This window comes from Protomyctophum bolini, assembly GCF_963924005.1.
Source record: "Protomyctophum bolini genome assembly, chromosome: 6".
NCBI classification, from domain to species: Eukaryota; Metazoa; Chordata; class Actinopteri; order Myctophiformes; family Myctophidae; genus Protomyctophum; species Protomyctophum bolini.
In genome coordinates this window covers 14,011,316-14,028,575 of record NC_137867.1, presented here as the reverse complement: position 1 = coordinate 14,028,575, position 17,260 = coordinate 14,011,316, and the positions used below count along the sequence as shown (strand labels likewise).

The window sequence follows — 17,260 nt, the reverse complement described above, 5'->3', positions numbered from 1 at the left end:
GTGGAGTATGTCATCAAGTGTGACATGTCTGCCATCCAGAAGGTGCTTTACCGCCACATGCAGAAAGGCATCCTCCTCACCGACGGCTCAGAGAAGGACAAGAAGGTAACGACGCCAGCGTGTGACCTAACGTTTATTTTGTTTCAACATATGTAATTGATTGATTTCCTCAGTCCTCATGTGTTTTATTCATGCGTCCCGGTCCTTTGATAGGGTCAACCACAGAAAGCTCTTTATAAAAATGAAGCAAAGAGGAGTGGCTGGATATGTTGTGAGGGTCCAGGCCTACTGGAATGCTGGTCAAATGGAATGGGAGTACAGTATATCAACCCCATATGGGGTTAGCAATGGTGCCAGGCAGGGGAATTCTGTCTCCAATTGTATTTCATTTATGTATGGATAGTTTGTCTGCTACATAGGGTTCCTGTAATACTGAATGCATGGTCAGTGAAACATGTGAACCACCACATGTATGTATGCAGATGACCTGGTGGTCCTCAGTCCCCGTAGTGCTGGTCTACAACAGCTCCTTGACATAATGCTCCATGTATGGTGTGCAACATGATATAAAATACAATGCTAGCGCCATAATAAATGAATAATGAATTGCATTTTTATAGCGCTTTTCCACGTGCTCAAAGCGCTTTACAATGGTTCATTCATTCATACATTGGGAGGTGAAGCGGCGAACAGTCGACGCCAGCGTCCTCACTTTTCCCACCTTCACACACCAACGGTGGCGAGCTCACGCCGACCGACTCATTGGAGGCAATGTAGGGTTCAGTGTCTTGCCCAAGGACACTTCATTTTGGCAATGTCGAAAGTTGTATACTCTAGCAAACACAATTGCTCGTAATTTCAGTCATTGTTCTACTAATGTGAAAGTGTCATTGTTTAAGCCTTAAAGGGACACTTCACCCTTTTTGCAAAATAATATATGTTAATGACGTTTAGGAGCTTTAGAACACTTTCCTGGGGGTATTTATGTGTGTAATATGTGGTTTTAGATATTTTAGATTGTAGCAGTGAGCCTGTTGTCTCTGATGTCATGGAGACTGGTCTCACTACCTTCCTGGACTACAATTCCCATAATTCTTTGGTGCACTGCTCCTCCTTGTGGATAGGGGGGAGAGCTGTCTTACTGAGACAACATGTAGTCAAGGAAGGAAGTGAGCCCAGTGTCCATGACATCAGAGACAACAGGCTCACTGCTACAATCTAAAATATCTAAAACCACATATTACACACATAAAGACCCCCAGGAAAGTGTTCTAAAGCTCCTAAACGTCATTAACATATATTTTTTTGCAAAAAGGGTGAAGTGTCCCTTTAAGGCATATTGCACACCGCTCTATACTGCCCACCTGTGGTCATCTTATGAGAAATGTTGCAAGTTGCTATGAGCTGTGCAATGGAAACTAATGGTCTCACTATTAGTAAGTAAACAACATCAGGAAGAAGCAGGACTCAACCATCAGGATTCGAACTCCATTCTTTATTGTATATGTCATCACACCAGAGAGAGACTAGTGTCTCTCTCCAGAGCTTCCCTCTCCACACACATCCCCAACACATATTTTATACTTTCAGGAGTGTACAGAGTTTCAGGAGTAACAAGAGATGGTCATTCCTTACATGGACTCTATTCTATAGTTAACTCACACAGTTTGAAATAGGTTTACATGATAAGTCGGCAGTCTCTAATGAGTTTGTCAGTGAGGAACAGGCAGTAATTGGAGTGTTATGTATAAATCTACTAGTAGGCTACATTCAATGAATCAATACCATAGTGTTTATATGCATTTTCTCCACCACAGCTGTTCACAGGGTCACGCTATGCATCCAGACTAAGGTTGCACTGGATCAAATATCTGTGTTTTGCCTGTGGGTAGGGTTGGTTGACCATGATAAAACCATGATAAAATAACTGTGTTTTGCCTGTGGGTAGGGTTGGTTGACCATGATAAAACCATGATAAAATAACCATGATAAAATAACTGTGTTTTGCCTGTGGGTAGGGTTGGTTGACCATGATAAAACCATGATAAAATATCTGTGTTTTGCCTGTGGGTAGGGTTGGTTGACCATGATAAAACCATGATAAAATATCTGTGTTTTGCCTGTGGGTAGGGTTGGTTGACCATGATAAAACCATGATAAAATAACTGTGTTTTGCCTGTGCGTAGGGTTGGTTGACCATGATAAAACCATGATAAAATAACTGTGTTTTGCCTGTGGGTAGGGTTGGTTGACCATGATAAAACCATGATAAAATAACTGTGTTTTGCCTGGGATACAAATACTCTATATCATGCCTTTGGCATGATGTATTGTAGAGTATTTGGTTTTCCCCCCTGCAAAAGTTATAGAGTTATGTGATCTGTGCCTTTTCTAAATATTTTTAGAGAACGACACAAATATTGGCATGCGTCCAAAGGACAAAATGTTGATTACCCGGTATGTTTGGATTGCAGATAGGACATTCATTTCCTGTTGACAGGAAATTAATTGCCTTCATCAGTGTCGACACTGATGAACTGATGAAGGCTGCATAGCCGAAACGGCTGTCCGTATTTGTTAAAATATGAAATAAACTATTTGAACTGCAGTCTTGGTGTGTGTGTGCGACCCACTACCTTTATTTTGATATGTTTTGAACGGGTAGTGCACCTATAGTCAGAGCGCGGTGGTCAAATAAAGAGTAATTTACTGTTTCTAATTCTATACCCTGGTTATTCTTTGCAGGGCAAAGGTGGAGCAAAGACCTTGATGAACACCATAATGCAACTGAAGAAGATTTGCAACCACCCGTACATGTTCCAGCACATTGAGGTGGGTGGTACCGTACTTGCAATAGATATTTGTGACATACTGAGAGAATCATTAGTTGTAGCTCAAAATCATTATTAATACATTTTCCGTTCCCAGTCTTGATAATGTCCAGATCATGTAAATGAAAATTTAGATTAAGGGATATGAACCCTAGTGCCTCTATTCTGGGAATGTCATAATAGGCTATTGGCTATGTAATAGCTAAACCTGAAGTTTATATCGCAAATGCAACCATACTGCACTTAAATACTCAATGATATCCATATATGCGCACACACATAAATATATATATTATTAATTGTTAACTCTAGATGTACCACTGACATCGAAACGTTAGTCTGTCTATCTATTGTGCACCTGTGACAAGAGGCTTAAATCTTCCAAATTCCATTGCCTTCCTTCTTTACTTATTCATTGTTCTCTGTTTCCAGGAGTCTTTTGCTGAGCACTTGGGTTATCCAAATGGTATCATCAGTGGGTGAGTTAGGGTCATCAAAATGTGTCTGTACACAAATGTGTCTGTGGCAAGACTTGTCCATGTCTGCTGCAAATCATCTTTGATTTAAAGACTTGTCCATGTCTGCTGCAAATCATCTTTGATTTAAAGACTTGTCCATGTCTGCTGCAAATCATCTTTGATTTAAATACTTGTCCATGTCTGCTGCAAATCATCTTTGATTTAAAGAATACAATAGAGCCAGTATACAGTAGCTGCATTCCAGTCTCCAGGACTTCTTAAGAATATGTAGGACACTGATGTAATTCATGCAGAAATGCCACTGGCGTAAAGTTACAATACTTCTAATACTGCTAACAAAGCCAATGTACAGTGTACGCAAACAATTGATAAAAGGGTTTAAAAGTCTTTCAATCGGTCAGCCAAATGTGTTATTATTACTACCACTAAAATCACAATTCACATTAAAACGTCGGATGGATTGGACAAAACTACAGACTTTGCACCATTTTTCAAAGAGAAAAGGCAACAAAGATTCTGCTTTGAATGGGTCTATTGCATTCCTCCTTGTGCTGGGAATGACATAGACATTGCCTAGCAACTTGGACAGTGCTACAGGTTTGTTTTCAGCATTAGCCGGTTGATTTTGATATAAAGCTTATGACCTGCGGCTGCAATATCGCTGGTTTGGCATCCTACGGGTACAAATTATGACCTGCGATATAGCACCTTTGGCCCTGTGGAAGCCCCTCAAGGACACCTGGGGGTCCCCAGACCCCACTTTGAGAACCACTGGTCTAGGGTGCCAGTACACGCAGAAATGCCACTGCCACCATTAAAAACAAATGTCTTCCATGCCAATGAATGATCCTGTTAAACCTTTAGTAGTTTAGTTTAACAGGATGAGAGCTGGCATTTCTCAAATACCAGAATTATTCCAACCTAATGACCATTTGATGATTTTTTTCACTGTCCCTAATTATCTTTAATACTTTGAAAAGTTCAAAGCAATCACTTCAGTATAGAAAGTGAAGTAGGAACTAGGAAGTAGACAAAAGTACAGAGATGGCCATGGAAATAATGACAACGATACACTTGACTTTTAAGCATATTTTTTTAGCTGGGCAACAAATTGCTCCCTCTACGCCTTCCCTCTCAGCTTTCAAATATCAATAAGTATATCCTTCATGTCTCCTTTGCAGAATGTTTTTCGTTCGGAATATGTGAGAAATTGTGTTTTGATGTAATTATTCTTCTCTCATCTCTGGCTCTTGAGTAAGATATCATTACCTTGTTGGAAATCGATATGGGACTATGCTTTCTGGGCCGTATGAGCATCCTGTCCTGTCAACATAAATTAAGAACTTTTTGATCTGCGGGAGCTTCCAGTAAATTAGATTTCTCCTCGTCATGGTTTTGTGACAGCTCTGGTCCATGGTGCCATTTATCTTCTCCCAGTCGGCAAGACTGCTGGCGTATGTCATGATTTTATGCAACTGGCAGATGTTTTTTTGTGTACTTTACACATCCACCCACCCACGCACGCATGCACACACAAACACACACACACACACACACACACACACACACACACACACACACACACACACACACACGGGTGGCTTGATCATTCTAAGAAACAAACAGCAGTTTATATATCCTATCAAAGAACCTGACAGATGACTGGTGCAACAACTTGATTTAACTTGTCATGTCATATCAGTAGCCCAAACAGGCCTGTGTACATTATACAGAATTGTCAACCATTGTGATTGCCACTCGAAGGAAGCTCATCGTGGCTTCTAGGCTAGCGAGTAGTTGTCTCTTACATGCACCTCCAACATTACAATTTCCTTAATATTTGGACTTACCACAAACTCAAAATCACACCCGTGTGAACTAAGTTGTGCAATTCTGTGCGGGGGTCCCCGGAACTTCCAGACCCACAGGAACGCGCCCCGGGTGCCGGCCCGGTTCCGGCGAGCTGCCCCGCATCTGAAAACGTTTGAGAAATGACAGAGTTACCGTGTGGGGGAATTAGCAGACAACACTCTCTCTCACAAGTAATAGTGTGGTATTCTCTCTCCCTCCCTCACTCCCTCTCTCTCTCTCTCTATATATTCATTTCTTTTTGATGAGTGGCACCCAGTAAACCCCCACCAAATGACTGGAACTTGATATTCCATATATCCATCTCTGCCATCCATTTAACTGTGACTGATGTTAGTTCTGTAGGGGAGCTTGGGACAGATACAATGATACCCTGCATATTAACCGTCACATCATGTCCACACAGACATGAGCTGTATCGGGCCTCTGGGAAGTTCGAGCTGTTGGACCGCATCCTGCCGAAGCTGGAGGCCACCAACCACAGGGTCCTCCTCTTCTGCCAGATGACCACTCTCATGACCATCCTGGAGGACTACTTTTCCTTCCGCAACTTCAGCTATCTGCGTCTGGATGGTGCGCAAAGTTACATTATCAGTAGTTTAGAAGTGCTCTGTGCTCTGCTTCTACTCCCCTGTAGAGATAAACCTTTCCTAGAAATCTTGGTGGCACACAGCTTTGACTGGAAGCAGATACGCAGATACGCAGATACGCGCTTTGTGGTAATGATCGGATTTGCCTCCAAATGTACAGTAGGTGTCTTATCTTAATATCAAAGGCTTCCCTTGATCTTTTTCACCTCAGTATATTAAGATATACTGAGGTGAAAAAGATCAAGGGAAGCCTTTGATCGTTCAGCTTGTTGGCTCATCCAGCTCTGGCAACGTGCCATGACTTAATGTGAAGATTAGGAGACTTAGTCATGTTTGATTACTTGCCTTGGAGTCCCAAACTTTGAGTTTGAAACGGTTTGACTCGTTTGGGTCCTATACAAGCACACGGTGACAGTAGGCTCAGGAACAGCTTCTTTCCTGTTGCTGTCTCCCTGCTGAACTCTGATCCCCTTCCGTCCCTCCATCCCTCTACCCATCTGAACTCATGCTTATATCTTAGCATGTTAGAGAGTGTGGGTGCGCATACTGTATGCTTACTGTATATTATCCTCATCATGCATTGCTTGCACTGTACAGATTGTTCTTCTCATATACTTATTCAGATCATTATGCCTGGTTCTACTCATTACTATTTATTCTCTTTATGTATTACTCTGTATACATTACTGTACATACTGTACATTTTTCTGTATTTATTCTTTCATTTACTGCATTACTGTACTGCACTTCTGGCTAGATGCCACTCTTCATTTCATTGTCAAAGTATTTGTATACTATGTGCAGTGACAATACATTTAATCTAATCTAAACCTAATCTAAGTAGGGTACAACATCGGTGGCAAGCAGTGGGGAGGTATTAATTGGCCTAACACCTAAATTGGGAGAGAAAAGGGGTTAAAAAAAGTGTTATTAATATCAGACCAGTCTGAAGTTGGTACTCATAACATTGGGACACAGGGACATTGCTGTTCCTTGGAGTGGTTGCGCCACTCAAAATGCTGATTTGCTTCTACAAATTATGTTAAACATACGCTGCTCCTTTATATCTTGCCCTTGTGAACAGGGTTAGGGTTAGGGTTATCTAACCCTTGTGAACAGGGCAAGACATCAGAAATAGGTTATTGTATACACTAGCCCTTACCCGTTGTGAGATATTGCCCCCCCCCCCCCCCCCCATTTATAATTTGTTAAATTGGAAAAAGGGCTTCGTTAAGACCTCCATATTATTGAGTGGTGCAACCTCCAAGGAACAGCAATGTCCGTGTTCACCTATGTGACTACCTATGTGACGTTAATGAGCACCAGTATGACTGAGTACCAGTAGGGGCACTGTTGTGCCAGAAACAGAGAGAGAGAGACAGTGCTGCAATGTTGCCTGCTAATGAGAGAGAGAGAGAGAGAGAGAGAGAGGACGGGGGGGAGAGAGAGAGAGGGGGGAGTTGCACCACTCAGTTCACACAGGTGTGATCTTTATGGTCAATGCCTGTGTGAAAAGTGGGAGCGATTGGTGCAGGCAGTGAGGAGCTACGGCAGTTACAGTGACACACATTCATTCATTCATTCAGACAGACAGACATTGGCTTAACTATAGTATGATTATATTGCCTGATGTTGTCGTTTTTTTAGGAGCTACCAAGTCTGACGACCGTGCCATACTGCTTAAGAAATTCAACGAGAAAGGCTCTCAGTACTTCATCTTCCTGCTCAGTACCAGGGCTGGAGGCCTAGGCCTCAACCTGCAGGCTGCAGACACTGTCGTCATTTTTGACAGCGACTGGAACCCACATCAGGTCAGTCAAAGGTTGAATCATAGGGTCAAGTTGACATTTTGTGTGGCGCTAGAGGAAAGCTCACTGGGTCACTCATGTTGTTGAGGCTCATTCTCCGGGAAGCATGAATACACTCGGTGAGTTTCATGGCAAATAAGCCTGTTAGATCTTGCAATATCTTGTGGGCAAGCAGACATTCTGGCCTACGGGTGGGTGGCACAGGAGGAAAGGTCATAGGGTTACCAATAACAGTAGGGTTCACATAGGTGCACACAGCAATACATGTTTATACAATACTGTTTCATACCTGAAACAGTCTCTGAAACTCACATCCCCATACCCACTTAGACATACACAACATCCCTATCTTATTGTTCCCAACAGAATATTTTCGGAATCTGGACGCAGGTCATTCCACTACAAAGCTCCATCTGACTGGAACAATCTTCCGCTTTTATCAATTACCTCTCTTGGCCGCTTCAGGACTCCAACCTGTTCATGCTTGTAATACTGCTTGCACACATGTTTACTTCTAACTTTGATACAGGTAATGGTACGCCCTCCATTATTTCCATATGTAAATGAGTCGGGGGCCGGGGGTGTGGTTGGGAGAAGGGGAGCAAGCTAACTGTACCTGTATGTCTTGTGTATTTGTACTGTATGTCATGTTGCACCTACGTATGTGTCTTTTGTACTGTGTACTTGCACTGTAATGTTGTAGTTGTATGTATAGGACCCCCTCTAAAATGAGATGCTACATCTCAAGGGGCCATCCTCTCAATACAATTCTGACAACATTCTGCAACCAATACTTTGATATATATCATCTCTTGGACCAAAGTGGTGGATGAACACGACATTGTCTTCCTTAATTCCTAGAACGTCTGGAGACGTCTTCGGCACAAATTGGGTTAAGAGTACTCTCTTAGAACTTAAGACATGTTTGAAGTTTTTCTTTCTGTTTATATCCCCCTCCAGTTAAAATGTCTTTGAACTGAATACTTCAGAGGGTATACCGTGTGAGAGTTCTGTATGTCTGAAACTCTCACACTGCTGGAAGCAGAGTAATGCCCAAGTTAGCAGAGGAAACAGAGAGGAAACGCTTTGATGGTGTTGACATCTGTAAATCGAGTGTGAAAACCTCAGCAAGCATGGACGTCTTCTGTTTAGCTCAATTATGTATGCTGAGTGATATGTTATAATATTTACTGTATGTATTGTAGCTTAATACCCGGTTTATGCAGGCAGTGTTGCATTGGTTAGCTATCTGTCCTATCAGTCCCCTCACTCAAGTCAGAATTGCTTTTCTGGATAGATACACAAAGGTGCTTTACATAAACAGAACAACTATGTTTATTGTTGAAGCAAAACATTCTATACCAGAAATGGGAGCTACAAATGAGGTCTGAGAAACTGAGAAAGCCCAGTCACCAGAGGTGACAGCACAGCGTTATATTCACTTGATAGATGACAGATGTCCAGCCAATTGTGTCTTCCTGGCTCATTATGAAACCCTGCAATGAAACCATTATGGCTGCAGTTCTGCCATCTATTTCTCATTTTATTATTACTGTCTGGTCGTTTTGTAGGACCTGCAGGCCCAGGATCGTGCTCACCGCATTGGTCAGACGAACGAGGTTCGTGTCCTTCGCCTTTGCACGGTCAACAGTGTCGAGGAGAAGATCCTGGCCGCCGCCAAGTACAAACTCAACGTGGATCAGAAAGTCATCCAGGCTGGCATGTTCGACCAGAAGTCATCCAGCCACGAGCGTCGCGTCATGCTGCAGACCATTCTGGAAACCGAGGAACAGAACGAGGTGGGCTCATGGTTTGCAACAGATTGAAGGGCTGGACAATGAACTGAAAATATAATGAAATTGACATTTAGGACCAATAATCTGCTTGTGTAGGTTAATCGAATAATTGAGAAGCATGTTCTATTTTCTTTAACCCATTTTGGGTGGGAACCCCTTTTGGTGTTAGCATTATGTTATACTTTAGCTATTTAAAAATTGCAGATCTACAAGCTCATAGCGTGCCACCGAGTGGCGCGCTACGAGCTTGTAGGTCTGCTATTTTTGAAAAATGACTGACGACTGACATAGAAACATAGCTTTTTCATAAAACTGTCAGGATGTAGAAGACATTTTTAGAATCTGATCTCAGGTTAAATAACACATTATACAGGTATATCAACGAATCCACACAAAACATTCTAATATATATACTTTTAAAAAATAACGGATAGGATTAGTTTATCGAGGTCTAATAAAATAATTTGCATGCGAGGTAGAAAGGAATAAGGTGTCAACATTGTCTGTACTGACATGGTAGAACTCCAGAGACAGTAGATGGGATCAGGGAGCGGACTGACATAAAACAGTAATAATTACAGTATTGACCCCTTTTGTGATCAATTTCAGCATATTTAATTTGTGTTTGTTAGAATCAATATGCAATTGTAGGCTGTATAGAATCGGTCTCATATTTCCAGCTGGAACTGAGACATGAAAGGAGAATGATGGCCACAGCACAGTAGTGATTAGCCATGGTTCACATTCAACTGCAGCCTGTTTTACGCAATCGCTACATTTACATTGTAAACGTGTACATAAACATTCAGATTCCAAATATAAAGTACTCGCCACATGTGCCACGGGTGTTAGAATTTTGCTGGTACAGCGATTAGAATTGTTGCATCCCGCGTTGTTTAATAAAAAGCATTTTTTTACGAACTGTTATTTTGCCATTGGCTTTCAACTACGTGCCCCTATCGGTCGGGAGGAGGGTGGCACTCGGTGTGCCCTGCCAATACAGACTAATAGGCGAGTGCGCCCATTTTAGAAAAGTAGCCGGGGCGCTCGGATAAAAATGCTTTTTGTTTATATACACATTTGGACTGTAAATGAAGCGATTGCGTAAAACAGGCTGCAGTTGCATCATGACTGTCGTGATAATCATGACAGTCATGTTTCAGGGCTAAGTAGTGATTAGACATTGAGAATAGGACATTCTCGTGATGCTCTTTCATCATCCAACCCTAGGAGGAAGACGAGGTGCCAGATGATGAAACCCTCAACCAGATGATTGCCCGTAATGAAGACGAATTTGAGCTCTTCATGGTGAGAAAATTACCTCTGTATCTTTGTTTTGAATTAGGACGGGAATTTTGACAAGCTTGATTTATAAGATGGAGAAAAAGATCCCCCCCCCCCCCTAAAACAATTGTATTGCTGACCACCTATTTTGCATATTGTCGCAGTAAGGCAGACACATTCTATCTCCATATACTTTCATACGCAAAAGTAGCGAAAAATAACTCATAGATCGGTTATTGTCCTAAACCTTTGCCTATAATAACATGCCCAACATAGGGATTCCAGGTTGAAAGTTGTTAGAGTAAAAGAGGTCAAAATTAAAAGTATTAACAAGCTGGTGAATGAATAATAACTCCATTGTGTCCATTTGGAACACTGGTTCTTTCATTCATTTTCTGAAAAATAACAGGTTTCTGCCTGGCAGTGACAATATATTTTCTGCCAGCTCAATCCCACTCGACGTACCTATTTTTCCTACTGGCTTGGAGAAGAGCCACTCTGGTTCAATAAATCTCACCCACCTTTGCTGTATATTTATTACAGAAGCAGCAACTAGACGCTTTGTTTATATAACCCCTAACCCTGTAGGTCTATTAATGCAAAGAAGTAATGTTCTTTGCAAAGTATATGCACCAAACTGCTAAGTTGTTAGACCTTTTCTTTCCTATACTTTACTGAGCTTTACTGGTTTTAACTCTGAAGGCCTGCCTGAAGGCAATCCATAGCTTATCTACAGCATGACTAGATCCTGTTTTAGCTCATCAACCTTTTTGAAACGCGAAGGTGGCCTTTCCTCCCCGATATCACACACAGTTAGAGATGTCCCGATACTGTATCGGTATCGGAAAAGTATCGGGACGCCCCCCCGTCCGAAACTGTAGATAAATGACAGAGTTACCATGTGGGGGTCCCCCAGGGGTCCCCGAAACATCCAGACCTCCAGGAACGCGCCCAGGGGGGCGGGCTGATTCCGGTGTGCCGCCCCACGTCCGAAACGGTTGAGAAATGACAGAGTTACCGTGTGGAGGTCCCTCTACTGTACTGTACTGTACTGTACTGTCACACCCGAAATCATCATATATACAGTTAATATGTGCGTGTTTGTTTGTGTGTGCCTTAGGTTGCGCACAGGTGGTTGTTTTCGTGCTCAGACCCACCCAGCCAGCCATCCAGCCACACACATATAGCTCCGTAAGGGAGTGGTTGCACCACTCAAAAACTACAGCAGTAGTTAGGCAAAAAACGGTTACAATCAGTGTTGTACCCGAACGCCTTCAAAGAACGATCGTTCACGAACACGTTCATATTTGGGGGGAACGTGAACTGAACGTACTGTATTTCTGTTTGATGAACGTCATTGTGAATGCGTTCATTTCTGGCGTGTGTGAACATCACTTTCTCACGTTCAACTTCGTTCAAGAGTGAGTGTTTCCATAGAGCCTTCCAGGCGAAATCCCCGGCGCTAAAACACACCGCCTTCTCTGGCGGGCTTGAGCAACGAGAGGCACCGCCGGGCGAGTCGCTGTGCCGAACGTGGCAATGACTGCTAGAGCCAACTCGGCGCCGTTCGAGTTATGTACAAGTTATGTACGAGTTATCAATTATTTCTTTGAACCGAACACTTCAGAGTGACTGAGTGCTGTTTGTATGAAAGGAAACAGGACTTTTTCATTAAAGCAGATTAGCAGAGGAAACCAGCAGTGCAGAGCGGAAATCCTTTGATCTTGCTGTAGGCAGCACACTGCTTAACACACTGGAAAAAATAGACAACCTAAAAGCTCACATGGAAGGATGCGACACGCCATCATGTATCGGAGCATGCGATAAACTAGACTAGGTGTGTGTGTGTGTGTGTGTGTGTGTGTGTGTGTGTGTGTGTGTGTGTGTGTGTGTGTGTGTGTGTGTGTCACTGTGTGTGTGTGTGTGTGTGTGTGTGTGTGTGTGTAATTGAATCACTAGTAGAAGCATTTGGCACCAGTGTTGTTTTAAAGATTGTCAGCAGGCTATACTTACTGAGAGAGTGAAGCCAAACTCAAGCCATGAAATACCATGAAATCTCCAGTATAGTAATAATGGTGCCAAATAATGGCTGGGTTTCAAATTGTGACTGGATGTCATTGTGTGAATGTGCAATTAAAGGCCAGTCCCCAATCAAAAAAAAAAAAAATGTAATTAGCGTAATGGCTCTGGAGGACAATTCATCATATTTTACACACAGAAATGATTCATGTACAACAACGCTCGTCGTCATCACTCGTGCTTAGTATCGCCTTTCAACAGAAAGCATTCTAGCGCACATGCATCCAATGCTGGTGATAAAACGTGTAAAGCAGTGTGCCCAGTGGCTGAATAACATTTCCTTTTCCAATGCTGTCCCACGGCTGAATTACACTGCCAACTTAAAAGTCAAAACAAAGTGCCACTGCCATGGAGTTCCTCGGCTTGGAAATGAACACTTCTAGTTGCATAATCAGTTGAACCGTGGCGCTGGTAGGTTTTTGCTGGTTCCTCAGCCCACCAGAGTTACCCTCCCTCTGTCTCTGACCAGAGTTACAGTGCAGACCAGCCCATTACTCTGGGACATTTCTGCAAAAACGTGTCCCTTGCTTCTTTCTTATAAATTATTTATTTTGAAAATTAGGCCTTATTATTTATTAATTAGGCCTTTTGCATAATCTTGCAAACAGCCTGTCCTTGACAGCATGTCCAATTAAGTTCTCATCCTTTTCTTACCCTGTCATTTATAATTGGCCATGAGTGTATTGAGAGTGTTGAGACATCAGTAAACCTTTTTCAGTGTGAGATGTTTAAACATACAGTAGCCTAAGTGTCCAATTTGAATGTTTTGCATGGTTGGTACTTGGTATGTAAATAAATAAAAATACCGCCGCATACAGACTTGCTTCTTGATTATTTGACTAATCGAAAAAGTAATTGATAAAGGAATAATCGGTCAGAAAATAAATAATAGTTACAGCTGCCCTCTTGTCTTTCGCATGCACTACCATCTGCTTATCGAGCTGACGTCCTCTCTCTCCCCCTATAGCGCATGGACCTGGACCGACGGCGCGAGGATGCCAGGAACTCCAAGCGTAAGCCCCGGCTCATGGAGGACGAGGAGCTGCCGTCCTGGATCATCAAAGACGACGCGGAGGTGGAGCGCCTCACGTACGAGGAAGAGAAGGAGAAGCTGTTCGGACGCGGCTCCCGCTGCCGCCGCGACGTCGACTACAGCGACGCGCTGACTGAGAAGCAGTGGCTACGGGTAATTGTCACTAAAGTTTTGTTAATGTTAACCATTTCAACCCCCCTGGGGTCCACATTCTGGGCATTCGGACAAAATGGGTGAGCTAGAGTCTCACGACGAGCATGTATTGCGGTGGTCCTCAACAGGCACACCTCTCTGCGGACCCTGGAGAAATGATAGAATAAAGAGAAAAGGCCTGGGCCGTGGCTCAGCGGGAGTGACCCCCCCCATCTCTCTCCTCATTTCCTGTCAGCCTACTGTCTGTCCCTCCATTCAAATATAAAATAAAGTTGAATTCTCCGTTGTATTCGCTCAATGCCGAGAAACGCAATTAACACTCTGAATGGGCCTGATTCATTAAAAAGAAATACGCCACCGTTACACTGTGGCGGAAACAGATATCGTATTTATCCGTCCGATCAAGCTACGTTGAGATGACGTGTTATTCAGAGAAGCTGGTGTAATCACTTCATTCATGCGGATCGCTGAGTGTATCCTTTCCGCATTTTCCCCAAGCGATTCGCCTGGTGTCGCGTGGTTAGTTGGAACATCCACGCCCATTCTACACCATATAAGGCAACAGGAAATCTCGAAATACGTCATCATAGCCGGCACAGAGGATTCCCAAACTTTAAATTCTACAGCGCGATGAGCTTGTAGAGTAGTTAATTTTGACAGGAGGTTCCCTGCACGGACAGATCTTCAAGCAAACAGCGCAAGTTATATGTAGGCCTATATAATTATAAACGAAACTTGCCAACTTGGCACGCATTGCTTCACTCGATCCTTAAATGTCAGAGTTAACTGATATGTTACAGTTACTTTCACATAATGAGAAAGAAGTTAATTTGTACTGTTCACCACACGACCAAATGCTATATTACAACTCTGCAATGATAAGCCCTTACTGATGAATGCACTGCAGGGTTATAAAAAAAGAAAGAACACTCGCCTGCAGAAGTAAAATAGATATCCGGTATCAGATGTAAATTAATTTCATGATGTCGTCATATTAAAATGATTCGCGGGACACGGCAAACTTGATTCATCTCATGATGAGATCAATGTAGTAGCCTACAGCATATAGCCTACACAGCTACAACGTTGCCCATATTATAATTAATTTAGGTGAGCTGGCTTAAAACTGACTGGCCAAATTGCACATGCTGATGCCATAATGTGGATTTATAGCCCTCGTCGTGACTGCTGTCTGTCTGTCAGACCGGCATGTCTGTGAACCATAGAATGCCATAGATAGACCATATAACAGTCGGGCCGGGCCGTGTTCTGTCCTTGCCGGGGCTCACCGCGCCGTTATATTAATTTTCCAATGTAAATTTCACCCAGATTGGACTCGGTTCAGCGGCCGCATGCTGCTGTCCGCCCCCCCCCCCCCCCCCCCCCACACACACACACACACACACCGACAGTCAGAGAACTGACTCACTAAACAACACTAAACAACGTTGGATTCGTACAGTGCAGAATGCAGATAAGTGTAGGCCTATGTTCTTATTATAATTGTGAGTTTGTTTTTTAACATGCAGCGCGAGTCCACGGGAGCCGATCTACAAGCTCACAACGCGTTGCACTGCGAGTAGCCTAGAGAAGGCAGCGCAATCGCGCATGCTATAGAAATATCCTAATAAATAAATAAAAAGGTGTCGCTTGCAGGGGCAGTTTCCTTATGGGACTTGCCTCTAGAATGCATGCATAGGCATACAAGTGCAAGTGCACTCGGCTTTTATATATCATATAGTACGAAGTATAATTAAATGATCACAGGCATTGCAGGTCTAGGTCGGGACACATGCCTATATTTTATCTGCGATTTGGGAACTATTTATTGATTCAGCATGAAGACTAAAGCCTTCTGAATATATCCGTAAATTCGTCCGCCACCTAAAGAGGTCCTGTGGGATTTTACGGAGTTTCCGACCAACCTACGTGAGCGTCAAGTTCACGGCCATTTCCATGAATTCCAAATTAATGTGGGAAATCCACGTAAATGCCTTTCCGCTAGCTTCACGTCATTATATCAGCGTAAACGCGTTGAAGAATCAGGCCCAATGTGTGTATTATGGGCCGGCATGTCATGATGACAATGTTGCGCTGACTGGCTCACTATCTCAGCCAAGGTGGCAAGCAGAGCTGTGGAGATTGTGTACGTGTTTGTATACCTTTCATGCACAATGTCAGTAGGCCAATGAAATGAAACATTTAAAGAGAAGAAAAAAAGTCACCGCAACCGCGAGTTGAATTCTTCGTTGTATTCGCTCAATGCCGAGAAACGCAATTAACACTCTGAATGTGTGTATTATGGGCCGGCATGTCATGATGACAATGTTGCGCTGACTGGCTCACTAGCAGTGACACATTCACACATTCAGTTGAATGAACAAAATTTGATTTTTGGAGGTGTGAATAATAAATATTTGTCAAAGTGAAAAAATATATTTTCATACTCTGCCACCCCAGTGTTGGTTGGGATGGGACCCGGTTTGTATAGCTTGGTTTGACTGTACTAAACAGGCCTAGACTAGTTGTTTCTAGGGGTGGGGGGCGAGGGGGGCAGCCCCACCCCGTGGGGCCCGCGACCCGCAATTTTATTTGCTTGCGCATGAGACTGGACCATGGTCTTATTCAAACATTATTTGTGGACCTTCAGCATATCTAGTTGAGGACCCCTGGTGTATTGTATGAGAAATACATTTTAGTATGTATCACTCTACAGTATATACCCAAGTGCACATCAATAATAAAATAGAATAATACACCTGCCACTGTCAATCTGCACGTACTGTACAAGAGAAGAATGTTTATTAACCTTTCGGTCACTGAAGACCTTCATCAGGCACCATGTCTGAAGAAGGTAATCAGCGATGCTATATTATAAAACGTAGCCGGCGACTCCCCTGTGTGTGTGCTCATGAGGCCTAGTCACAGTCATAGACCTTTCCGCTTGTTTCTCTCACAGGATCACTGCTATAAAGTATACTGAAAGTGCCCTTTCACTATCTCAGCCAAGGTGGCAAGCAGAGCTGTGGAGATTGTGTACGTGTTTGTATACCTTTCATGCACAATGTCAGTAGGCCAATGAAATTGTAACCTGATTTTTTGGAATCTTTCTCATGGTGGCACTATACCAGACCACTGTGTAGGGCCTAGTATGGTGTAGGGCCTACACTGTAGGCCATACAATAAAAATGTTCCCTTAATTCCTCTGAGAATTACACAACACCATATACTGTAGGCGCAGCCATTTGCACAATATTTATCTGAGGAACCGAGACAAAGAAAAACTCCTACAATTCCATGTGCTTGTCAGGGGTGGGGGTTCCCCCCCCCCCCAGTTC

At 43.1% G+C, this 17,260-nt stretch overlaps 1 protein-coding gene across 4 annotated transcripts in view; it reads left to right on the top strand.

Annotated features, from left to right (window-relative positions):
- Positions 1-17,260, top strand: part of smarca2 (SWI/SNF related BAF chromatin remodeling complex subunit ATPase 2) — a 59,793-nt gene that overhangs the window by 26,475 nt on the left and 16,058 nt on the right. For all 4 annotated transcript variants that reach the window (XM_080766939.1, XM_080766941.1, XM_080766938.1 and 1 more), the window contains 8 exons: positions 1-105; positions 2,746-2,832; positions 3,264-3,310; positions 5,586-5,752; positions 7,417-7,580; positions 9,149-9,376; positions 10,604-10,681; positions 13,704-13,922. In XM_080766939.1, the coding sequence (XP_080623065.1) occupies positions 1-105; positions 2,746-2,832; positions 3,264-3,310; positions 5,586-5,752; positions 7,417-7,580; positions 9,149-9,376; positions 10,604-10,681; positions 13,704-13,922 (1,095 nt within the window). The remainder of the gene's footprint in view (positions 106-2,745; positions 2,833-3,263; positions 3,311-5,585; positions 5,753-7,416; positions 7,581-9,148; positions 9,377-10,603; positions 10,682-13,703; positions 13,923-17,260) is intronic.